The following is a 26,934-nucleotide window of genomic DNA, read 5'->3' as shown; positions in this document are numbered from 1 at the left end:
ATACCACACTGCCAGCAGTTCACTAATGTCCAGATTTAAGTTCAACTACAATCACTAAACTTTTCTTATAAGGAACCATTTTACACAAAATCTTAACTTATATAAATAGATGCACACAGACAAAAATAGGCTTCCTTGTTAAAGCTAATCAAAGAAGGAAAAGAAAGAAATTAACCACATGTAACCTGCTGTAAAAGATTAAAGCCATTAGCACCTTCCTGTAAGAACAACAACCAAAGTTTGGGAAATATTCCACTAAACAAAAACTCCTTCTTATACTAATTATAACTTTCAACTTACCAATTGTAACTTATTCCCTCTTTCTCCTTCTGAATCTACACACTCACAACCAGCCGCTCCCCAGGTGTAAAATGAAAGTGAAACTGCTTGAGCCCAAGCCATGCGGTCTGAGAACAAAAGACCCCAGACTGACTAGTGCTGGGTACCCCTCTGTTTTTTTTTTTTTTCAACTGTTCAATCTGATTTTAATTAAATCATCAACTCATGTCCTGTCTCCCTAACATATATTAAAGAACATTTTGCAAAAAGTATTCTAACCCCGATGTAACACACAATCTATATACACTATACAACAAATAAAATAAAATAAAATAAAAACATTGATACTTACAGGCCTTACAGAATAAGTTTGAGGTTTTTGAAAATACCATCAGAGAGGGGAACCTACTGTTAACTTTTTCAAAGTTCCCATTGTATCACTTGGGAACCTGCTTTTTGAGATACCTTATTGAGATTCTCGGGATACTTCCTCAGGCTGTCCCCAGAGGGCCAGATAGGAAGCTATCTTGGAGCAGTGTTGGGGGAGACAGGAGAGCTCATGGACCTCGACATTCTTTGGACACTTTAGATGTATCCATGCTTCTGGAGACATCTGAGGGAGAGGTAGCATTAAGTTCTATATTAACTGTGAGCTTTGTTTTGGAAATGGGCAAGGACTAGGCTTTGAAACTTTGTCACATGAATGTGTTTCTAAATCTAAGAGTGATTGTTTCTTGAATGTAGCTCATACCACTCAAGGAGGAAATATTTTTTTGAGTTAAGGGTGAGAGTGCTATAACTAGGGGCTAGGTTTTTTTTTGTTTTGTTTATTTTTAATTGAAATTGCTTTGTAAATCATATAGTATATAAAGATACTTAAAAAAAATCTCCTGAACAGCTTTCTTATTTTCTGAGACAAAGCTGTTGCATGTTTCAGTCAATTGCTGATAGGTATTGCTTGCTTCATGTTAGTGTTCCAAGTGGCTACTATTTTTTTGTTCTCTCTTGGCAATCTTTTGTCTTTATGTATAACTTTTTACCTTGGTGCTTTCATATATATCGAGGACTTGGCAATGCATTGACTGATTTTGTTTTCCTCTATATTAATTTGGTGGTTGAGGAATTGTAAGTTAGTGTTAATTTTCAAGAAATTATAACTAAAGAATTCAAGAAAGTATGGGATAAGTACACACAACTCTTAAGTTGTTAAGAAGTGAAGAAAAAGCCAAAGATTGTGGCATCTCTAATAGTAAAACAGGAAGGAGTTTGGGCAGACTAGATCTTGTTAGATGATGCTTCTTGGTTGTGAAATAAAGGGGGCGGGTGGAAATATCTTAGCTTCAAGATCAGCACAGTACCACCTTGAACCTGGTCAGATTACCAGTGCTCCCAGTAGTGAAGATAGTGTTCTACATGTGGGCTTCCTTCAGCCACCATGTTGGCAGGCAGGCCATGTAATGAAGCCCTGATCTTGTGGCCAGATTGTGCAGTACTAAGTAAGGGCTAAGACGACTGGAAATGTTTGCTTTTATATAAATCTATTTTGGGACTGCAAAAACATGTCTCTAAGTTAGGCCTTTTTTAAGATTAGGAGAAAAACATTTTAAGAAGCAAACTTTCATAACCAAAGTAGGGAGAGGGGAATGTTTTTTTTTTTTTATATGGGCAAGTTGCCTGTTTCACTAGATCCTCAGCGTGGTTTTTCTCTTGGACATGATTACTCTTTGATAAAACAGGACCTCTGGTTTGGCCTACCTAGAACCTTGGTTTCCCAGAGATAAGGACAAGCCCATAGCATAAATCCACTAGAGAAGCCTTGTGAATCTCTGGATACCTGTATACCATGTGGGCTTTTGGGTTGGGTTGTTGGGGTTAAATTGTACAGTACTTTTAACTGGGGAAGACTCTTCACTCTGTTTAGCAAAGGGGCTAAAGCAATTTTGTTTCTATATACTGTTTCTTTTCACCTGGAAGAAAGCATATTTCCACCCTAGGCTTGGTTGAGAAGACTGTACATTTATTAGGAGTATCTGTTGTGTCACTGTGGTGTTGAGAGAAAATGTATCCTGGCTGGCTGTGAGCTGGGGTCTGTTGTGGTTAAGAGCTGATTCTCACAGGACAAGCAGGATGGTTGTCCTCACAAATGGGTGACATCGAGGATGGAGCCCACCACGGAAAACTTCTGTCAAAGTTTAAACAGAACTTTGACTGGCCCCTACTGGGCATGCCCAGAAAGGCACTGACCCTGCAGCCAGCAGGGGTCTCCCTTCAGTCTTCTTTTTTCCGCGCAGCAGTTGCCACGCGGTGAAAGGAGCTCTCTAACCACGTTCCTGACAGGAATTTGGAAATTAATTTCCTAAGAAAATTTGCCCCTCAGGGGTCTCCCTTCGACAAATTTTTAGTCATCTTACGGAACCCGGTAAGTTTTTTGCCTTTTTCCATCGACTACCGTCGAATTTGGCCCTTGAGGCCTGTTGGCACTTACCGATCCCCAGCCTAAATTTTGGCTTCAGGCCATGGCAACGGGGTTCCGCCGTTGTCCGGATTGTACCCGGACTATGTCCATCACAGACCCCCACAGGGTTTGTGTGATGTGTTTGGGTAGTGAGCATGATGTCCTGACTTGCACCACATGTGCCTTAATGACACCCAAGGGTCGCAAAGCCAGGATGGAGAAGATGGGGCTCCTCTTCCATGCACCCACCCCAACACCATCGATAGCATCGACGTCATCGGAACCGGCACCGTCAAAGTTGTACCATCATCGTCAACCCTCCGGTGACCGTCCGCCATCGATCGCTTCTCGGCCGTCGACTCCCGTCCCTTCCCCGGATGGGCGAGGGGATCGGAAGGAAAAGCACCGCTATCGACGGCACAAATCTCGGCCTGTCGAGGATCCACAGCCATCGACCTCTGCTCAAGCCGAGCCACCGACAAAGAAGCCGCGAACAGACCGGACACCCTCCACGTCTCGTTCGCAGGCATCGAGGAAACCCTCACCCTCCCGGGGTGCGGGGGCCGTGATCCCACCGGTTACGGTGGTCCCTCCGGCCCTGCCTCAGCCTCCCTCTCCCGTCGAGCCGGGTATGGTTACCCCTGGTCTCCGGGCAGAACTGGACCGGCTGGTCCAGGAGGCCATCGAGAAAGCGATGAAGAAATTGCAACCTCCATCGGCACCGTCTCCGGCACCGGTTCCAGTGCCGCCCCCGGCACCGACACCGGCACCGGCTTCGCCACCGAGGAGGGAACCGACCACCGAGCCGTTGATACAAGCGCTAGCACCGCTACTGAGCCGCATGGAGGCGCTCATGACGGCCCTTCCATCAGTGATTCCAGTGCCTTCGACAACACCACCGTCTCCGACTGGATTTTCATCGGCAGGAGAAACATCGTTCCGGATTCCTCCTTCCGGGGTGGTTCCATCGGTGCCTTCTGGTATATCTCCACCGATATATCCTTTGGTTCCATCCATTCCACGCCAGGCACCGATTCCATCGACAGCACCGAAGCCATCGATGCCATTTCTGGTTCCACCTACGGCACCGATTCCACCTCGGTTTCCATCGATGCCTTCAGAGCCTCAGCCAGGTCCATCAGGGCTACAAGCCCCACATGATCCCTACGATACCTGGGGTGATGATGATGATACCTCTTCTGACACAGATTTGCCTTCGCCACCATCTCCTACAGAGAGTAGAAAAAGATCTCCTCCTGAGGATCTCTCTTTCATTAATTTTGTGAAAGAGATGTCAGAAGTTGTACCTTTTCAACTACAATCTGAAGCTGATGACAGACACCAGATGATGGAACTCCTTCAATTTCTGGATGCTCCAAAAATCATTGCTTCCATCCCTATACACCAGGTGTTTTTGGATCTGCTCAAGAAAAACTGGGAATCTCCTTCATCAGTGTCCCCAGTTAACAAAAAAGCTGACTCCACCTACCTTGTCCAGTCAGCACCAGGTTTCCAAAAACCTCAACTGGATCATCGCTCTGTTGTGGTTGAGTCCGCGCAGAAGAAGGCCAAGCGTCTTAAGCCACACTCTTCTACCCCGCCTACCAGGGACAACAAGTTCCTAGATAGTGTTGGACGGAAAGTCTATCATGGAGCTATGTTGATTTCACGCATAGCTTCATATCAACTTTATATGACTCAGTACAACAGAGCCATCCTTAAGCAGATGCAAGACTATGCTGACACGTTACCAGACCAATACCAACCGCAGCTTCAAGCCCTTCTTCACAAGGGATTTGAGGCAGGGAAGCACGAGATTAGGACTGCCTACGACATATTCGATGCTTCCACAAAAGTTTCAGCCACAGCCATCTCAGCCAGACGTTGGGCTTGGTTAAAATCATCCAACCTTCGCCCAGAGGTTCAGGATCGTCTTGCTGATTTACCCTGCTTAGGCGATAATTTGTTTGGAGAGCAAATTCAGCAGATTGTGGCGGAATTGAAAGACCACCATGAGACGTTGAAACAACTCTCATCTGTCCCACCTGAGCTGACCTCCAAGCAACCGCAAAAGAAAGACTCTAAGAAGTCATTCTTTCGACCACGCCGTTATTATCCTCCATCGGCCAGGCCTCGTCCAGCTCGATCCTCTACTAGGCCTCAGCCGCGTCAGCCTAGGAAACAAAGGCCTACTGTAGCCCCTCCTCCTGGGCCTGCGGCTGGACTTTGACTCCCCTGTAGGGAACACATGCCAAACCCCTCTTCCGGACATCCCTGTAGGAGGTCGACTGTACCATTTTTTTACAACCTTGGTTGCAGATCACCTCAGATCAGTGGGTGCTAACAATTATCGCACAGGGTTACCACCTCAACTTCATATCTCTTCCGGCAGACTCCCCGCCTCTTCAAGCGTGGAGTCTATCCACCCATTTGGCTCAATTACAACAGGAAGTATCCCTTCTTCTGCAATTAAATGCTATAGAACCCGTTCCTCCCTCTCAACGAGGCACGGGATTCTATTCCAGATACTTCCTAATACCAAAGAAATCAGGGGGACTACGTCCCATTTTGGACCTTCGAGCCCTCAACAAATACCTTCAAAAAGAGAAATTCAAAATGGTAACCCTAGGCGCGCTGCTCCCTCTGCTACAAAGAGGGGATTGTCTGTGCTCTCTCGACCTCAAGGACGCTTATACCCACATTGCGATCACACAATCCCATCGCAAATATCTGCGGTTTCTAGTAGGCCACGACCATTATCAATACCGTGTCCTACCTTTCGGTCTAGCTTCTGCCCCACGAGTCTTTACCAAATGTCTCGTAGTGGTAGCAGCATTCCTAAGGAAGGAAGGTGTCCACGTCTACCCATACCTGGACGATTGGCTAATCAGGGCCTCCACCCAGCAGACAGCTCAATCCTCCCTAAAATTGACAATTCAAACACTCCTTTCCTTAGGGTTTCTCGTCAATTACGAGAAATCTTGCTTAGTCCCGTCTCAAACCTTATCCTTCATTGGGGCAGACTTGGACACCTTACAGGCAAAGGCTTACCTTCCTCTTCAGAGGGTCCACACCCTAATGTCCCTGGCTCGCCAGCTCCAGTCTCAGAACACTGCCACGGCTCGCCAGTTCCTCATTCTCCTAGGGCACATGGCATCCTCGGTTCAAGTCACTCCCATGACCCGACTAGCCATGAGAGTAACACAATGGACTCTACGACACCAATGGATTCAAGCTTTTCAGCCTCTGTCCTCCATAGTCACAGTCACACAAGCGCTGCGCCTATCCTTAACCTGGTGGACGACTCAGGTCAACCTCCTTCAGGGCTTACCCTTTCTTCCACCGGAACCGCAAGTAATCCTAACCACCGACGCTTCTCACATCGGTTGGGGAGCCCATGTGGACGACTTTCAAACCCAAGGGTTATGGTCCAAAGAGGAAGCCGAACACCAGATCAATTTCCTGGAACTTCGAGCAATCCGCTATGCGCTCCGCACTTTCAAAGATCATCTCTTTCATCAGATAATCTTAATCCAGACAGACAACCAAGTGGCCATGTGGTACATAAACAAGCAGGGAGGCACAGGCTCCTTCCTTCTGTGTCAGGAAGCTGCGCAGATCTGGGCGGAAGCCCTCTCCCACTCCATGTACCTCAGGGCCACTTACCTGCCGGGAGTAGACAATGTATTGGCAGACCAGCTGAGCCGTGTCTTCCAACCACACGAGTGGTCACTCGATCCTCTGGTAACGACCTCTCTGTTTCACAAGTGGGGTTCTCCCCGCATAGACCTCTTTGCGTCCCCTCAGAACCACAAAGTGGACGATTACTGCTCTCTCATTCGGAGCCAGCACTCTCGGCCGAGGGATGCATTCTCCCTCAAGTGGACAACCGGTCTGCTCTATGCATTCCCTCCACTTCCTCTTGTGTCAAAGACTCTCGTGAAGCTACGCCACGACGGGGGAACCATGATCCTAATAGCACCCTACTGGCCACGCCAAGTATGGTTTCCAATACTCCAGGATCTCTCCATCCGCAGGCACATTCCTCTGGGAAAGGACCCGCATCTACTCACTCAAAACGACGGATGCCTCCTCCATCCCAACCTCCAAGCCTTGTCCCTGACGGCATGGATGTTGAAAGGTTAGTCCTTCAGCCTTTCAACCTTTCAGATTCCGTTTCTCGGGTCCTGATAGCTTCACGAAAGCCTTCCACAAGAAAGTCTTACTCATACAAATGGAAAAGGTACACATCATGGTGCACTTCTCAGTCCCTTGATCCCCTTTCCTGTCCAATCTCCAAATTCTTGGACTATTTATGGCATCTCTCTGAATCAGGTCTTAAAACCTCTTCTATCAGAATGCATGTCAGTGCGGTAGCCGCCTTCCATAAAGGTGTACAGGGTGTCCCTATTTCAGTACAACCCCTAGTAACCTGTTTTCTTAAAGGCTTGCTCCATCTGAAGCCACCCTTACGTCCTCCGGCCCCATCTTGGGACCTTAACCTGGTTCTTGGTCGTCTAATGAAACCTCCTTTCGAACCTCTGCACTCCTGTGAGTTAAAGTATCTCACATGGAAAGTGTTATTCCTCTTGGCTATCACTTCAGCTCGCAGGGTTAGTGAATTGCAGGCCCTAGTTACCTATCCGCCTTACACTAAGCTCCTGCAGGACCGGGCGGTACTCCGCACTCATCCTAAATTTTTACCTAAGGTAGTTTCTGAGTTTCATATCAATCAATCCATCATACTACCTATCTTTTTTCCCAGGCCCCACTCCAACTCTGGAGAGCAGACCCTGCATACCCTAGACTGTAAACGAGCTCTAGCTTTTTACCTAGACCGTACAGTTTCCCATAGGAAGAGCACTCAATTATTCGTCTCTTTCCATCCTAATAAGCTGGGACAACCTGTGGGTAAGCAGGCTCTTTCTTCCTGGTTGGCGGACTGCATTTCTTTTTGCTATCAGCAAGCTGGCATTCCTTTTCAAGACCGTGTTAAAGCACACTCTGTGAGGGCCATGGCGACGTCAGTGGCACACCTTCGATCGGTGCTGCTTCCTGACATCTGCAAAGCTGCAACCTGGAGTTCTCTCCATACCTTTGCAGCCCATTATTGTTTGGACAAAGCTGGAAGACAGGACTCCATCTTCGGCCAGTCTGTCTTGCGTAACCTTTTTCCAACCTGATGTACCAACACCCTTCCACCTACCCGGTTGGGTGCGGATGCCCTTTCCCAAATTTCTCCTCACTTATTGTGCTTGCTGCACACCGTTGGGTACATTTGGTGCAAGTCGGGACATCCTCAGCTCGGTACTCACCCATTTGTGAGGACAACCATCCTGCTTGTCCTGTGAGAAAGCAAATGTTGCTTACCTGATGTAACAGGTGTTCTCACAGGACAGCAGGATGTTAGTCCTCACGAAACCCGCCCGCCTCCCCGCGGTGTTGGGTTCGTTTTATTTTTACTTTCTAGGCACTGCCTGTAGCTTTGAAAATCAGACTGAAGGGAGACCCCTGCTGGCTGCAGGGTCAGTGCCTTGCTGGGCATGCCCAGTAGGGGCCAGTCAAAGTTCTGTTTAAACTTTGACAGAAGTTTTCCGTGGTGGGCTCCATCCTCGATGTCACCCATTTGTGAGGACTAACATCCTGCTGTCCTGTGAGAACACCTGTTACATCAGGTAAGCAACATTTGCTTTCTCTGCCTTTGAGCCACTGTTTGGTTCCTTTGATCAGAGGCTGAACAAACTGGAAAGGGCTTGCCTGCAGCCTCAAGCAAAGACTAGTGGTTTTGTCCTGAGGATCTGGTGTTCCCAGCAGCTTGAGTTGTGGATCCCAGGTATGGGAAAGCTGTTATCCTGCTGAGCTTATTGAACTGTTTGCAAGATATGTAAAAGTTAACTGGAATATTCTGACCCGAACCAGATTTATTGAGTGCGCTTGATTTCCCTGACCTGCTTTGTCATTACTGGACTGGAGTGCTGAGAAGTATTTGTGCTTTAAAAATACTATGTCCTGTGTTAATAAACAGGATCTGTTCACCATTTTATGGAATCTTGCTATATGTGAATAAATTGTATTAAACCTACAAGTAATGGTATTTCAGGTATACTTTGGGTAGAAACCTGACATATATTCAGGAATTTAATTTAATCTGGAATTCATTTGTCACTGGTTGGACAAAATCTGAAGGTGCATAATATAAAACCATATGCGAAAAGCCTAAAGGAAATAGCTGTGTTCTATCAGCCAAGTCCTGTTTACATAGCTATAGGCTAATATAACTTAAAGCAAAATTGAGCCAAATGTTTGTTAAAAGCAAACTAATAATCCTGTCGCATTAGACTTTTTTTTTAACTTGTTGAGCTTGGACATAAAACAAGTAAAGTTAAATTTGCATAATCTTTGCTGCCCCATCAGAATCTGGAACTGAAAAGTATCCTTAATTTCTACAGTAGCACCACGGGTTTGACTAATGGAAGCTTTTATTCTGAAGTGCTTACATATTGAAATATCAAATGTGTCAGAGGTGGTGATACAAAAAGATTAAATTTTATCAGTGATTATAGTGCACCAGGGTTACATTTGAGGATGTTTTTTTTTCCTCCCAGGACAAGCAGGATGGTAGTCCTCACATGTGAGTGATGTCACTGGACGGAGCCCTATCATGGAAAACTTTTCTGTCAGTTTATAGAAACATAGAAACATAGAAATGATGGCAGAAGAAGACCAAATGGCCCATCCAGTCTGCCCAGCAAGCTTCACACATTTTTTCTCTCATACTTATCTGTTTCTCTTAGCTCTTGGTTCTATTTCCCTTCCACCCCCAGTTTTAAAGTAGAGAGCAGTGATGGAGCTGCATCCAAGTGAAATATCTAGCTTGATTAGTTCGGGGTAGTAGCCGCCGCAATAAGCAAGCTACACCCATGCTTATTTGTTTTACCCAGCCTATGTTATACAGCCCTTATTGGTTGTTTTTCTTCTCCCCTGCCTTTGAAGCAGGGAGCTATGCTGGATACGCGTGAAGTATCAGTCTTCTCCCATGCTGTTGAAGCAGAGAGCCATGCTGGATGTGCATCGAAAGTGAAGTATCAGGCACATTTGGTTTGGGGTAGTAACCGCCGTAACAAGCCAGCTACTCCCCGTTTTGTGAGCGCGAACCCTCATTTTCTCCCCTGCCGTTGAAGCAGAGAGCTCTGCTGGATGTGTGAAGTATCGGTTTTTCTTCTCCCCTGCCGTTGAATCAGAGAACTATGCTGTATATGCATTGAAAGTGAAGTATCAGACTTATTTGATTTGGGGTAGTAACCGCCGTAACAAGCCAGCTACTCCCCTCTTTGTGAGTGTGAATCCTTTTTTCCACATTTCCTCTTGCTGTTGAAGCTTAGAGCGATGTTGGAGTCACAGTAAGCATGTGTATGTTTATTTAATAAGGGTATTGACTCCAGGCAGTAGCCCTCATTCTGGCGAGTCACCCACTCTTCATTGGCGGCCTCTTGACTTTATGGATCCACAGTGTTTATCCCACGCCCCTTTGAAGTCCTTCACAGTTCTGGTCTTCACCACATCCTCAGGAAGGGCATTCCAGGCATCTACCACCCTCTCCGTGAAGAAATACTTCCTGACATTGGTTCTGAATCTTCCTCCCTGGAGCTTCAAATCGTGACCCCTGGTTCTGGTGATTTTTTTCCTACGGAAAAGGTTTGTCGTTGTCTTTTGATCATTAACACCTTTCAAGTATCTGAAAGTCTGTATCATGTCACTCTGCTCCTCCTTTCCTCCAGGGTGTACATATTTAGATTCTTAAATCTCTCCTCGTACGTCATCCGATGAAGATCCTCCACCTTCCTGGTCGCCCTTCTCTGTACCGCCTCCATCTTGTCTTTGTCTTTTTGAAGATACGGTCTCCAGAACTGAACACAGTACTCCAGGTGAGGCCTCACCAAGGACCTGTACAAGGGAATAATCACTTCCCTTTTCTTACTCGATATTCCTCTCTCTATGCAGCCCAGCATTCTTCTGGCTTTAGCTATCGCCTTGTCGCATTGTTTCGCCGATTTCAGATCATTAGACACCATCACCCCAAGGTCCCTCTCCTGCTCCGTGCACATCAGCCTTTCCCCGCCCATCGAATACAGTTCATTCGGATTTCCACTCCCCATATGCATGACTTTGCACTTCTTGGCATTGAATCTCAGCTGCCATATCTTCGACCAATCTTCCAGTTTCCTTAGATCTCGTCTCATTCTCTCCACTCCTTCCGGCGTGTCCACTCTGTTGCAGATCTTTGTGTCATCCGCAAAAAGACAAACCTTACCTTCTATCCCGTCCGCAATGTCGCTCACAAAGATATTGAACAGGACCGGTCCCAACACCGATCCTTGCAGTACACCACTTAAAACCGCTCTCTCTTCAGAGAAGGTTCCATTTACCATCACACATTGTCTTCTGTCCGTCAACCAATTTGCAATCCAGGTCACCACCTCGGCACTCACTCCCAAGCTTCTCGTTTTATTCACCAGTCTCCTGTGCGGAACCGCATCAAAAGCTTTGCTGAAATCCAAGTATATGATATCGAGCGCTCTTCCTCGATCCAATTCCTTGGTTACCCAGTCAAAAAAGTCAATCAGGTTTGACAGGATCTTCCTCTGGTGAATCCATGCTGCCTCTGGTCCATCAATTCTCCCGACTGTAGATAGTTCACTATTTTCTCTTTCAACAGTGACTCCATTACTTTTCCCACCACCGAAGTGAGGCTAACCGGTCTGTAGTTACCAGCCTCCTCTCTGTTCCCACTCTTGTGAAGCGGGACCACCACCGCTCTTCTCCAATCACTCGGCACCACTCCCGTTTCTAGGGATCTATTGAACAGGTCGCACAGCGGTCCCGCCAGCACATCTCTGAGCTCCCTCAGTATCCTTGGATGAATCCCATCAGGCCCCATGGCTTTGTCCACTTTCAGATTCTTTAGCTCTTCCCATACATTATCTACTGTAAATGGATTTTCCTCTGTTCTGCTTCCCTCCAGTTTCTTGTTGTGTAGAGATGGTCCTTCTCCAGGGTCTTCTTTAGTGAACACAGAGCTGAAGTATTCGTTTAATATTTCTGCCATTTCTTCGTCTCTCTCCACACATTGATCATTTCCACCTTTCAATTTCACTATACCACTTTGGACTTTTCTCTTTTCGCTGATGTATCTGAAAAATGTTTTGTCACCATATTTTATCTCCTTGGCAATCCTCTCTTCCGCTTGACTTTTCTAGAACTTTCGACTGCACACTGAGCATGCCCAGCATGCCATAATCCCTGTAGCCACAGGGGTCTCCCTTCAGTCTTTTTTTTTTTGCGCTGCAGTTTGCCTCGCGGTTAGGAGCTCTTTGAGAATTCTCTCACAATATTTCCTCACAGAAAAAACTTGAAGATTACTTCATTAAAAAGTTCCTCATAGGGGTCTCCCATCGTGATATTGTTTTTCATCGCTCGGTGAGTAAAAATCCACAGTCTCCGGTCTGTTCCTGCTCCCCTTTCCTCTGTGTTCTCAGGCCATCAACTGTTTTTGCGGCCCCTTTTTTTCTCCATCATGGCAACGGGTTTTCGAAAATGTCCGACGTGTCCCTTTACTTTGTTGATTACTGACCCGCATGATGTCTGTGTGCTGTGCCTTGGCTCATCACATGACGTTCGTCGCTGCCCAAATTGGGCCCAAATGACCCCAAAGGACAGGCGGGCCCACCTGGACAAGATGGAGTCCCTTTTTAAAATCAAGGTAACTCCATCAACATCCACCCAATCGTGACCGGCAGGAAAATCGAAAAAATCCTTCGACAAACCTCACCAGGAGCACCAGAGCAGGGATGACCATCCATCACCAATACAATCTAAGGCATCGGTATTGTCTTTCTTGGTGCCGGAGAAAGACTGGACCGAGCACAGAGGGAAACATCGTCGCCGGCACCGATGAGATTCCACTCCCGGTGCTAGCAAAGACACCGCATCGGAATAAATAGCTATCGAGCTGACTGCCAAGAGGACATGGGTAGAGGAGCCTAAACTTCCTCCCTACCAGAGACACCGAGGCGATCCCCACCAATATCGGTGCCGGGTACTGAGCCCCCACAGACACCTGTGGAGGTGCCAGTTGCGCCTAGCCTGCTTCCCCCCTGCAGCTGTGTTACCGATACCAGCCTCCAGGGAAGAGTTGGACATACTGGTCCGACAGGTGGTCCTGGATGCCCTCCGGAACATACAACCGCCATCGATGCCGGCCCCCATACCGGCACAGACACTGGAGCCATTGATATTTACACTGCTGCTCGACCGCCTCGACACACTCATCTGGTGCCCTTCTGACCCAGCATAGGCCATTGATGCCACATTGACCTATCGAGTCTTTGAAACCCCCGATACTCATTCCGGGGTCCTCGGAAGACGAAGGCACAGACTCCAGTCCTCTTCCAGCACCACATCCACAGATTCCTGGTCCGTCGGGGTTCTTGGGACCGAGACGCCCACGATTCCCCTCGATACCATCGATACCGCCAAAGCCTTCATTGGTGCCACTGCTTCCTCCATCGAGGGATCAGTCGATGACAACACGTCCTACAGTACCAGCCTTTTTCCCTCCCTCGGGATCTCCGCCGGAGACCCCGTATGAACCATGGGAGGATGTTGACACACGACACTTCTATGGAGGACATACTATCAGAACCATCTCCTCCGGAGGAAAGGAGACGGTCTCCCCCAGAAGACCCCCTCCTTGGCAAGTTTTATAAAGGAAATGTCAGAGACAATCCCTTTTGATCTGGTCACAGAAGAGGACACGTGTCATAAAACGTTGGAGGTCCTCCAATTTGTGGATGCTCCCAAAGAAATTATGGCTATTCCTGTCCACGAGGTACTCTAGGACTTCCAACATAGACTATGGGAGCATCCCTGAACTGTCCCATCAGTGAATAGGAAGCCAGATGCAATGTATCTTGCCAACATACTCCAGGATTCCAAAAGCCTCAACTACCCCATCAATCAGGGATAGTTGAATCCGCACAGAAAAAGGCCAGGAGACTGTGCCCTCACTCCTCATCTCCCCTGGAAAAGACCAAAAATTCCTGGACATCTTAGGTTGGAAAATCTTTCAGGGGTCTATGCTAGTGTCACGTATAGCTGCATATCAACTCTACATGAAACAATATCAGAGGAATCTCTGGAAGCAAGTTCAGGGAATAGCTGATACTCTTCCCCAACAGCATCAAGATAACCTCAATGCCGTATTACAGAAAGGCCTTGAGATGGAAAAGCATGACGTGAGGGCTGCTTATGATTCCTTTGAGACTACTTCTCACTTATTAGCGATGGGAATCAGCGCCAGAAGGTGGGCTTGGCTTAAAGCATCAGATTTACAAACTGAAGTTCAAGACAAACTTGCTGACCTGTCTTGTATTGGAGAAAAATCTATTCGGTGACAAGATACAGGATGCAGTGGCTCAACTGAAAGACCATCATAAGACCCTGCGTCAGCTGTCCACGGTTACTACAGAGGCTCCCTCCTCGGTACGAAGAACCATGAGAATGGACCCCAGGAGACCATTTTATTGTTCAAGCATGTACTATCCACCTACATCTTGCGGGAGGCCAATCAAACCATCTCAGAGAGGACATCCACGCCAGCCTAAGCCATCCAAACCTCAGCCAGCTCCACAAGCAGATCCATTCTCTGGATTTTGAAATCTATCCAGAGAACAGCAGCCACTCCACAAATCCAAAACCAGACTTGCCAGTAGGTCAACTTCACCACCTCATAACCAACTGGCTCAGCATCACCAAAGACGGGTTATATCCATCATAACCCAGGGATACCATCTTAACTTCCTCATGGTACCCCCGAATTCTCCACCCAATCCACTGTGGATGCAAAAAGATCACGCAACCCTTCTAGCATCAGAACTGTCCTCTCTTCTGAGCCACCAGGGTTGTGGAAGCCGTTCCCTGGGCACAATAGGGCAGAGGGTTCTACTCCCAGTACTTTCTCATTCCAAAGAAATCAGGCGGCCTCCCCAATCTCAACAAATTTCTCCAAAAAGAAAAGTTCAGTATGGTGTCCCTGGGCACCATGCTTCCCCTTCTACAAAAAGGAGATTGGCTCTTTCTCTGGATGTTCAGGACGCGTATGCTCACATTCCAATATCCCCACATCATCGCAAATACCTGCGTTTTGTAGTGGGATATCAGCATTTTCAGTACAGGGTTCTGCCTTTCAGACTTGCCTTGGCACCCCGTGTGTTTTCAAAGTGCCTAGCAGTGGCTGCGGCTCTTCTATGCAAGAACAGCATACACGTGTTTCCTTACCTAGACTGGTTCATCAAAAGCCAATCCAAACAAGGAGCTCTTGAGCTCACTATCAATCTTCTACTACCAAAAATCCCACCTGACTCCATCTCACCTCCTTACTTTCATTGGAGCAGATCTGGACACCACAGTCGCAAAGGCCTTCCTACCCAATGACCGCGCAGACACTCTAGCTATGACTCTGCGTACAAAGAAAACAGCCTCAGCCCATCAATTCCTAACATTGCTGGGCCCCATGGCTTCCACGGTCCACATCACTCCTATGGCCAGACTGGCCATGAGAATAACTCAATGGACTTTGAAATCTCAGTGGCTCCAAGCCACTCAACCGATTTCATCCCAGATTCATGTAACCCACCAACTGCGTCTATCACTTCTCTGGTGGACAATCAAAGCCAACTTGCTAACAGGTCTACACTTCCAGCAACCAGTTCCACCAGTAACTTTAACCACAGACGCATCCAACTTGGGTTGGGGGAGCTCATGTGAGCAATCTTCAAACTCAAGGTGCTTGGACACAGCTCGAAGCAATGGTTCAGATCAACTTCGTAGAGCTTCGAGCTATACGTTATGCTCTCCATGCGTTCAAGGACTGCCTTTCACACACGACTATTCTCATTCAAACACAGTGGCAATGTGGTAATTGAACAAACAGGGCGGCACAAGCTCTTATCTTCTCTGTCAAGAGGCTGCACAGATCTGGACCTGGGCCCTGGCACACTCCATGCATCTACGGGCCACTAGAATGTACTAGTAGATCGCCTCAGTCGACAGTTCCATCCTCACGAGTGGTCTCTGGATCCTGTGGTAACGAGTAGAATCTTCCAGTGTTGGGGTCAACCAACAGTTGACCTCTTTGCATCCAAACTGAATCACAAATTGGACAAATTCTGCTCCCTGCAAAGGCAACAAAACACGTTAGCCATGGATGCCTTCACTTGCTCCTGGAACACAGGCCTCCTATATGCGTATGCCCCGATACCGCTAATAGCCAAAACTCTCGTGAAATTACAACAGGACAAAGGGTCAATGATACTCATAGCCCCGTATTGGTCTCGACAAGTATGGTTTCCCATGCTTCTCGACCTCTCGATCAGAGAACCAATTTGCCTGGGCACAGCACCCACTCTCATAACTCAGAACCAAGGCATGTTATGCCATCCGGACCTTCAGACCCTATCCCTCACAGCCTGGATGTTGAAAGCTTGATCCTGCAACCGCGCAACCTTTCAACTGATGTCTCTCAAGTGCTTTTAGCATCACGAAAGCCTTCCACACAAAAATCCTATCGTTCTAAGTGGAATAGATTTACCATATGGTGCCTGCAAAAAGGTGTCAACCTTTTTTCCTGCCTCACCCCAGACTATCTCTAGCAGCTTTCAGACTCTGGTCTCCAGACTTCCTCGGTGAGGGTACACCTGAGTGCCATCTCAGCGTACCACAAGGGATTGGGGGATGCTCCGGTAACAGCGCAACCCCTTGTGAGGCGGTTTATGAGGGGCCTATTACAACTCAAGCCCCCTTTAGCCCACCAGTCACTGAATGGGATCTAAATGTGGTACTTACAAGCCTCATGCTCTCCCCGTTTGAGCCTTTGCACTCCTGCGATGTTAAATTTCTTACATGGAAAGTTCTTTTCCTAGTAGCCATTACTTCCGCTCGAAGGGTTAGTGAGTTACAAGCACTTTTTTTTTTTTTTTTTTATATACCGACATTCATCTCAATTGAGATATCACACCGGTTTACATTCAGGTACTGTAGGTATTTCTCTATCCCCAGAGGGCTTACAATCTAAGTTTTTTGTACCTGAGGCAATGTAGGGTAAAGTGACTTGCCCAAGGTCACAAGGAGTGACAGCGGGACTTGAACCTTGGTCTCCTGGTTCATAGTCCAGTGCTCTAACCACTAGGCTATTCCTCCTCCCTTTCGGCACTTGTCACGTACTCACCCTATACCAGGTTCCTACATGACCGAGTCGTCCTACGTACTCACCCAAAATTCCTTCCCAAGGTGGATACTGACTTCCACTTGAATCAGTCTATAGTCTTGTCCACATTTTTCCCAAGACCTCACTCACCAAGACGAGAGGGTTTTACACACCTTGGACTGTAAATGTGCACTTGCATTTTACCTTGACCGCACTGCAGTCCATAGGAAATCCACCCAACTCTTTGTTTCTTTCAATAAAAACAAACCGAGAGTTGCAGTGGGCAAACAAACTCTCTCCAATTGGCTAGCAGACTGTATTGACTTCTGCTTTGAGAAAGCAGGCCTTTCTCTCCAGGGACGAATAAAGACGCGTTCACTGAGAGCCATGGCAACATCATTAGCGCACTATCGTTCAGTACCGATTGCAGAGATCTGTAAAGCTGCAACATGGAGCTCTCTTCACACATTTGCAGCACATTACTGCCTAGACAAGGAAGGACGGCTAGACTCTACCTTTGGCTAATCCGTCTTGAAGAATTTATTTCCAGTATAATCCCAACTCCTTCCACATCCAATCTGCTGTGATTTTCAGGCTGCCTCATTTTTAACAGCACGCCAATTGTTGTGCCTGTTGCACAAGTTGTACGCTGTTGGTCCAAACAAATATGAGTCAGCCTGTAGCGTGCTAATCACCCACATGTGAGGACTACCATCCTGCTTGTCCTGGGAGAAAGCAGAGTTGCTTACTTGTAACAGGTGTTCTCCCAGGACAGCAGGATGTAGTCCTCACAAAACCCACCCGCCAACCTGCGGAGTTGGGTCCAGAACAGTTTTATTTTTTTCACTTGCACCTTTTGCTACAAACGAGACTGAAGGGAGACCCCTGTGGCTACAGGGATTATGGCATACTGGGCATGCTCATTGCGCCAGTCAAAAGTTCTAGAAACTTTGACAGAAAAGTTTTCCGTGATAGGGCTCTATCCAGTGACATCACCCACATGTGAGGACTACATCCTGCTGTCCTGGGAGAACATCTGTTACAGGCAAGAAACTCTGCTTTCTCCAAACCTCCCCCCACCCAGCTCTTTATAAGTCGAAATAACTAAGGATCTACTAGAAAAGGCAGCAGCCTTTCTGAGATTAGTTCTGAAATATACTTCTGAGTTGAGTGTGTTTAGTTAAATGTTACAACAGAAACACAAACTCCTAGAAATCTGTGTGCAACAGTGATGTTCTGTAAATAGGAATACCTGAAAGTTTTTGTTGTGCAGTGTTGGATATTAGGGTACTGATTAACAGACATTGAGTTGGTTGAAAGGGCAGCAATTAAGAGCATTTATCTTCTAAATGGGTTAATGCAGAATCTATTGGTAGTTTAAATTTATATGCTGAGGGCAATTAAACCATTAAAAAGGGTAATGGGAGCCCAAAGGCATATTTCAAAGCTCTATGTCATTTTGGTACTGTGACAGCAGTGATATGTTTAGCTGTAGGGGAAATGCTGTACATTTATCAATTAAATGTCTAAGGAAACATGCTTTTTTTTTTTCCCCTTGTAAACAATCTTCATGAGTGGCAAGTCGAAAGGAATAAAGGAAAGGTTTGTTTTCCTGTTCATTGTTAAAAGAAAGTCTGCCAGTGGTAATATAGTGCTATGAGTTTTCAGGTATTAAAGTATAAAAGTAAGAGAAGGCTACGCAAAACTTATGGTCCTCAGAAGATTGAAACCATTACTCACACCCGCCCACTTCAGAACAGTATTGCAAACACTTATCTTTTCCAGCACTGACTACTGCAATGCACTCTTACCTAGGACTCCCAAACACATCGATAAGACCACTCCAGATACTTCAAAATACTGCAGCCAGAATACTGATGGGAAAAAAGAGGAGGGACCATATAACCGAAACTCTAGCAGACTTACATTGGTTGCCCATCGAATACAGGATAAAATACAAGGCCTTATGTACCATACACAAACTAATATATGATAAAGAAGCAGACTGGCTAAACACAGCCTTACGAGTACATGTTCCACAAAGAAACCTCCGCTCAGCAAACAAAGCACTACTAACAATCCCTTCAGTAAAGTCAGCAAAATTAACCCAAGTGAGAGAAAGGGCTTTATCATTGGCTGGGCCCATACTATGGAACACGATGCCCCCTGAACTCAGATTACAGAATAATTTCAAAACTTTTAAGAAAAATGTAAAAACATGGCTCTTTAAAAAAGCCTTCACTAAAGAGTGTGGAGGGTAGAGAGAGATTGAAAGTACAGAGTAATGCAGATGAGAATGAATTTACTCAATCCTACATTTAACAAGTAATATCTCAAAGAGATAGTAACTCAATAATATACCTGGACTTCACCAACATTACTCAAATAATGATTTTATTTATGAAATTGTAACTGAACTTTATTGGCACCTGTTAGAATGTACGATATCCTAGATTTACTAACCTTAGTCTATGTGCCTATTTGTAAACCGTTGCGATGGTATATAACTTAGCGACTGCATAGAAAAGTTTCTAAATAAATAAATATTAAAACCTTGGAACATGTTGCCCTCCCAATCATACCCCACCAGTACACGGTGCTTCTTGACCATGACACTTGCTGTCTGCAGCACTAAGCTCCTAGCACGTGAAGGATATTGCCTTACTGGATATTTTGTCGTCATTGTTCCATGGAATTTGATGCAAAACATGATCGCATTACAGTCTGAAATGGAGACTTCAGATTCTTAGTTGGTGCAGGAAATATACTACTTCTGCCTGTAGGTGTCCAGGTAACATGTTGCTCGCCAGAGATCAGATTCCTCGATTCTTTGGAACCATTGGATGTGTTGCTTGAAGTGTGAACCTAGTAGGTGAGCACAAAAGCGTATAATAAATTTGTCCTCCTTTTGACTTTTGGTGTTCACTTGTTGCATCAGTACACTTAAAAGCAATTTAATTTCTGCCAGGTTTTCAGTTTTGTGGTGTTATTACTGAACTGATGCTCTTTTTACTTAGTGTGCTTCAGCTTATTCAAAGTGCATTATGCTAGCCAGTTAGCAAATATGGTAGAAAAATGGAACATTTAAGTGAATATAATGATGATCAGTTCCTTTTGGCATAAGGCTGAAGTGTATAAGGTTAATATGAACAAGATATATATATATATATATATATATATATATATATAAAAAAAATCGGCATTTGCTAAGACTGAATAATTGGATTCTACCTTAATAGATTTCTTCTATTCCTTTGTATTCGGTGTCATCTTGCTTCATTTAGCTTTATGCTATGTTTTAAAACAGCAAAATTGTTTTTATCCAGCTCAGAAGTTTGTAAATTATGTTCTAATATAGTAATTATAGCAGTGCATTTTGATAAAATATTTTCAAGGGTGTAGATTGCACAGCAGTATGTGATCCTTAATTAGGGCTTTCTGTCAAAATCAGAAAAACTAAAGGTTGCTTTTGAATACATTTTTCTGTAATGTAATTTAGCTGTAAAACTGCCATTCGGAACTAGCAGGAAAATTGAGTTACATTGCTTATTACAGCATTCCACATGTATAAGACCTCTGTTCAGTCTTCAAAGGAATCCATTGCCAATATGTTAGTATCTAGTAGTAGTAGTAAATTCAGTATCTTGGATGTGCCTTCTGCTTTAACTGGCCTTAGGCTGAGAATCTTTATTTTTCCTGCTTGCTGCCACTGTTCCTCCTTCGGAAGATAAATGATAAAAAGGTGTACGAGTATTCTGAGAGCCCTATCATAATTTTATGACATTTAAAGGGGTGCAGATAACATTTATAGCTTTCTCATGAATTTCACATGACCACCTTAAGTCATTTTAACATGAGAGTCAGGGTATAAATAACTTGTTAACTGAGCACCTTATTGTGCCACCCAATTCGATGTTGAAAGACGAAAAGATTTTCTTTTTTTCATGTTCCTTTATCATTGACAAAATAAATAAAAATGTTCAGATTGGGCAGGACCAAGGGCGGGGGTTTTTTTTTGTTTTTTTTATTTTCCTTGGCCAAAAGCACTTCCTGACCAATACAGCATCTTGGTCAATTTTGGTGCTGTGAGTTTGTTTTCCACGAATTGGTGTTACCCAATTTTTCTCCACATTGAGGAAAAGGCAGGGCAGGAATAGTTGCTTACCCTTTAGACTCCCTGCCACCTCTGTACTGCATCAGTTGATTCCTTTTCCGCCCCTGAGCCATTGATTGAAAAAAAACAACAAAAACCCCTGAAAAAAACAACCACGCAGGGTAAGGGCTTCATCTAGACTGGGTGGAACCTGAGCAGTTGCTGCTACCAAAGAGGTTTCTCTGGCATCTCTGCTGCTGACTCTCCACTCTTGCTGTGTAGACAATTGATTTCACTGTTGGGTGGAGGGGATTCTGCTGCAGATAATTTGTGGTTTCACTGTCACCACTTGAAGGGTTTGAGATTCTTGGCTTGGCAGTGAAGCAGATTGATCTGGTGGGGCCTATTAGCAGTGAGTACAGATAGAGACCATGTCCATATTCTGAAAGGAATCTCTTCTAGGAGGATTCCCAAAGCAATTAGTGTCCGTCCCCCCTCCCCCGCCTAGCAGTAGGAGTCATTTCATCAGGATAACCCTGTAGGCCCTGGGCAAGGTTTCACGACAAGATCTTCGGTGCATTATGGCCAGGCTAAAAGGTAACCTAGCTATGTGTGTGTTGTGTAAGTTGACTATAGATGCAGAGTGTAAATTTGCTAATCAGGGTCATGATACAAGGGATTGCAGTTTTAAAACTGGTAAACCCCAGAAACTGATCTGATTTATAAAGCACCAAGGCTACTCTACTGAAAGATATTACCTCTTTAAGGAGCAAAGTGGATTTTTTTTTTTTAAGGTCATTGTATGATATAAAAATCTTCAAATAATAATTTTCCCCAAGTCAGATTATTTTCTCCATATGCTGAAGAAATATTTCTTGGATATATGTGAAGTTTTCCCCTGAGTGTCACGTATATTTTCCTTTCCTGGTTTCAAAGTGATATGGCAGAAAAAAGGAGAGGAAAATGGATGTTTTGACCTATCACTTCGAACCTTATTGATTTACTTGAGACTTCTTTGGAAGAGGTCAAAAAATAGGAAAATAGGGCAACATTAGGAGTCTGTTTTGCCATGGGTTTGGGAAGAGACTTGGTCTTGTGATCATCTTTAAAAACAGGAATAAACGTTGTATGGGTCAAATTGTTAATGCATTCAGATTTTTCTAGGAGCCTCGGGAAAAAATTGTTGCTCTACATCAGCAAATTCTTGATGTAGGAACTACCTTAAATTTCCATGTAAATGTATTGTGGGGGATACCAAGAGGATATTTAAATTTGTACTAAGCCTCATAGTTCGGTTTCTGGTTTTTTTGTGTTTTTTTTAAAGAAATGTTTGATTACCTCAGCTCCCTGCACTAAGATAGGGATGTTTTATCTGCCTTTACTGCTCTGTTAAGCAAATTATATTGGCTGTTAAATATTTCTTTTTATTTTTGGGGACTGGGGATATTTCCTTATGTCCATTGAGCCCTCATATTTGGACTTTAGATCATTTAGGTGTATAAATATATTTTTTCTTTTTTTCTTTTTGTTCTTTACATATTTGATGGATTTCTTCTGTATGGTATAATCATATAAATGTAAAATTATATAACAAAAAAAAAAAAAGCTCTTCCTTGGTCCAAACTACTTGGTCAGTAGTTTGGACCAAGTTTTAAGACAGTCATGCCTCCACATTCAGGAATGAGAAAACCCTGTCAGACTGATTCAGCTTTCTATCATTGAGTTTCAAATCATCCAGGCACTCCCAAGTGCCTGAGAGAAAAACATTGCACCCTTATTTTCATTTTTCCATGGTTTCTCCAGTCATTTTCACTAGTGATGGAACAAAAGGAAATTCATAACTTTATATAATCTGAAACCCCATCTCAGATCTATAAATATTTTGGCCATGGATTGAAATTTCAGATCATAATCCAAAGAAATATCAGATGCCCCCGCTTCCAGCAAAATCCATTGTTTGTTACCGGACTAATTGAATGCTTATTTATAGTAACTTGATGGATACTGTATGTGTTCAGGTCATTATCAGAATGATATCAAACTCCTGTCTTCAGTTGCTACCAGTTTACCAGTGCGTCTGATTTACGGGATATCCACAATGAATACAAATAAGATGTTCCATGCAGATGCCCTAGTTTTTGTTAATTTGCTTTTTTTGGTAGGAGCATGAAACATTTGAGTTTGACTCTTTTTGTTAAAGGGATTTGTTTCTTGTCATGTTTTTCTTTTGGATTTCTTTGAACTTAATTTTTTATTAACAACTCAGAGCAGTGGTTTGATGACGTGTGAAGAAACTAAATCACAGTCATGTTTGTAAAAGCAACTCTTAGGAAGTAAAGTTCATTTGGAAATTCAAACTTCTTTTAAAGTTACAATAAGAACAACTACACAGATAAGAGCTTGCAAACTCCTGAAGGAAGCTCTCTTTTTGGCATAGTGCAAGTATAGAGAACACCAGCAGTAAATATGAGAGATTGAGATTGTACTCAGAATACCATGATTTGAGTGAACTTCATTCCTGTCAAGGTATGTGCAAAACAAACCCATTTGGAGACATTACGCTGAGCAAAAATGATTCCAGAATGTCTGGTCAGTAACAAGCAATCCACACATACATCAGGCTATCTAATGATAAAATAAGTAGATTAATCCACATACATTGTGTTTATATGCAGTAGGAAAGCATACACATTTAAATACAAAGGTTTTTCAGGTTAAGTGGTTTATAGCCCAGGGTCGCTTCGAATAAAAAGTGTGTGTGGGGGGTGGGGGTGAGGCACTGGAGTAGGAGATAGGTCTGCACCTAGGTAGGATGGGGAAAGGAGTTGAGGATCATGAGAGCTACATGGGGGTGGGTTGGGAGTGGTATGCTTGCCAGAGAACAAATATACCCACTATATATTCTTGATGCTCCTCCCTCCCGCAGAAACTGTTTGGAGAAGGGGTGGTTGCTGGGAGTGCATGATTAAATCCTGGGGGGAATTGTTGAATCCTGTCTATTTATAGACATTTGATATTCTGCTTTTTTTTTTTTTTTTTTATCAAGAATGACCTCAAGGTGGATTGCAACAAATTTAAAAACAGACAGTACCATTTAAATTACTATACAGTTAGTATCAAATTCACAGTTGCCATAATAGTAAGAAAGTGATGCGTAACTTATTCAGGATAGGTAGTCTGATTAGGTTAGCAGACTGGAGGTTTCTGCCAGGAAGGTCCAGGCAAAGAGCTATGCTTTAGCTTTGTTTCGGAAAGTGAGGTAGCGGGGCTCAAGGCATAAAGTTAGCAATATTTTCTTCCAAATTTAATGCTAAAATATACAGGATCATGCATTTGGGCTGCAAAAACCCAGTTTAGGGGTGACATTCTATGCATAAAACAGCAAGTTATAGGGGTGATTGTATCTGATGATCTTAAGATGGCTAAACAGATGGACAAGGTAACGGCAAAAGCCAGAGAGTTGCTTGGATGTATAGAGGGAGGAACGATCAGCAGAAAATATTGACGTTGCCAACGTATGGGTGCCTGGTGAAGACCTCATTTGGAGTTCTGGAGATAGCACTTTCACAAGGATATAAACAGGATGGAGTTGGTCCAGGAGATGGCAATGGTCGGTGGTCTTCGTTCTAAAGCATATGGAGTCAGACTTAAAGATCTAAACACATACCATAGAGGAAAGACCGGATGGGGGCGATGATAATCATTTAATATCTCTGAGGTGGTTCTTTTCAACAGAAAGGAGACTCGGGAATGAGGGGGTGAGCAGGTTTATGAATTAAGAGACCACATGGATTGTCTTGTTTTTTTTTTTTTCTGCCATCACTATTCTTTGTTCACTATTATGATATACATCCTGTGCTGGCAGAAAACGGTAGAAAAGGGTGGCCTCATTGGTGACATCTGAAGCCTTTCAATTTCATTTATTATTCATCCTAAACTAAATTTATGCTTGCAGTTATTAAAAAAATTGCTCCCTAACTACATCATGAAATGGCCAAAACAACTATAAAAGTGGGTAAATAAATATTTGCATATCTAGTGCTATATAAAATGGCAACCCATGTTAGTACTTCTGCAAGTTGCCAGCAGATGTTGCCTCCAACAAAGATGTGGTAATTGCTGCACAATGGGGAAAATAGTAAAGGAAAAAAGGCAGTGTGAGGTAGAGGTCAGCAGGTGATAGCTTATGAATGGATTATGGCAGCAATGAACAAAACCTTAGAATCCACTACTAGTGGGAACTGGAGGGAAACTGTAATCATTCTTTTTATGATCTAGAAAATATTTGATTTGTTTTGTAGTTGAGTTGTTAAATCTTAAATCATTCAGTTCAGAGCAATGAAAATGTTGCTTCATTTTAAACATTTAATTGGATTTCTTTCCAGCCTACCCTCCTCCTGTTTCTAAAAATTAGGAATAGCCCTTTTCTGAAGAGGGTTTGTGGGCAAAAAGCTTTTGATGTGCACTCTCGACCTTTGTTAAATTAGGAATGTACACATTTTAAATGTCATTTAAAAAAAAAGAACAAAAAAAGCCCCCAGAAGCATTTGCATTGTGAACATGCTATTAATCTGCCATGCCCAAAGTTCCATTTTTAAACTCCATTTTGAGGACAAGACTCTTCTACAAATAAAATTTAAGAAAATTAAGTGGACTGGTTTGGTGGCATGTTTCAGATCCTTGCGTGTTCTCCTTATTCTTTTCTTCCTGTTTACTTTTCCCTTAGTCTGGAGACGACATTTAGTTCAGCAGACAGCAAGTGGAGCTGTGAGTTGCCATCATCAGTGGCGTACTCGAGCATACTGGGAGATTTTGACTGTTCTGAGGCGTAAGGTTTGGGGGGGAAAAAAAAAGTACATTGTGGATGCACCAAAACCTTTCAAGTGTCTCAATCAAGCTGCTTGTGAACTATGCTGTGGACTCGTTCTGCCAATGAGGGTACCTATAGCAACACCTTAATTAGGTGTTTCAAGGGCTTTTTTTTCTGCTATGCATGGACTATAACCTTGTATTGAATAAAATATTCCTTGTTTTTTCCCCTCTCTTTTTCTTAGGGGGTTGTACATTTGATGATGGTCTGGGGCCCTGTGATTACCATCAAGACTTGTATGATGACTTTGATTGGGTGCACATCAGCGCTCAAGAGCCTCATTATTTGCCTCCTGAGATGCCACAAGGTGAGCACTACTAGAAGCGGAATAGCATTGCATGACTTCTTAGTTTAATGTTTTTTATTAATTTTTGGTGTTTGATTGCTGGAAACAAGTTTTCAACTTGCCTTGAATCAACAATTATCATGTCAGTTAATCTGCCCCGAGTAAATACTGTATTACCCATCTGTGACTAACAAAAAAATCTTCTTTATTCAGTTTTTCATAGGTAAGGGATTTTAAAAAGAGCTTTCTTTTTTTTTTTTCTTTTAGTGAATGCATTTTATTGTCATATGCATTTTATTGTCATATGAAAGATTTATTGAAAAACAGACATCCCCTTTCATTATGGGCAACGTGGCATGCAGTAGCTACATAACTGTGTAATCGTAGTAAAATTGTTGGCCATTGTTAAAACTTTTTTGTTTTGCCTTTCATACACGATTCAGCTGGCCTGGAGCAGCAAGATTTTTTTTTTTTGGCGTTAGAATGAGTTCTTTGAAATTATGGCGTTTTACTTTATGCATTGGCCATGTAAATTAGTATATTTATCCTCCAAAGTCTGAAAGAGGATGAAAAATGAGTGAGTGCATGTCATGAATGATAACACAGTATTTAACGAAATAGCAGCTTCCATGCCATGATGGACTAGATAGTATAATCTCATCTCTTATAGCTTTCTGAAAGTGGGATA

The 26,934-nt window shown here is 44.0% G+C and overlaps 1 protein-coding gene across 4 annotated transcripts in view; it reads left to right on the top strand.

Annotated features, from left to right (window-relative positions):
- Positions 1 to 26,934, top strand: part of PTPRK (protein tyrosine phosphatase receptor type K) — a 1,381,492-nt gene that overhangs the window by 247,907 nt on the left and 1,106,651 nt on the right. For all 4 annotated transcript variants that reach the window (XM_029594541.1, XM_029594542.1, XM_029594544.1 and 1 more), the window contains exon 2: positions 26,145 to 26,267. In XM_029594541.1, coding sequence (XP_029450401.1) covers positions 26,145 to 26,267 — 123 coding nt within the window. The remainder of the gene's footprint in view (positions 1 to 26,144; positions 26,268 to 26,934) is intronic.

This window comes from Rhinatrema bivittatum, chromosome 3, assembly GCF_901001135.1.
Source record: "Rhinatrema bivittatum chromosome 3, aRhiBiv1.1, whole genome shotgun sequence".
Lineage (NCBI taxonomy): Eukaryota > Metazoa > Chordata > Amphibia > Gymnophiona > Rhinatrematidae > Rhinatrema > Rhinatrema bivittatum.
This window is presented reverse-complemented; position numbering and strand designations above follow the sequence as displayed.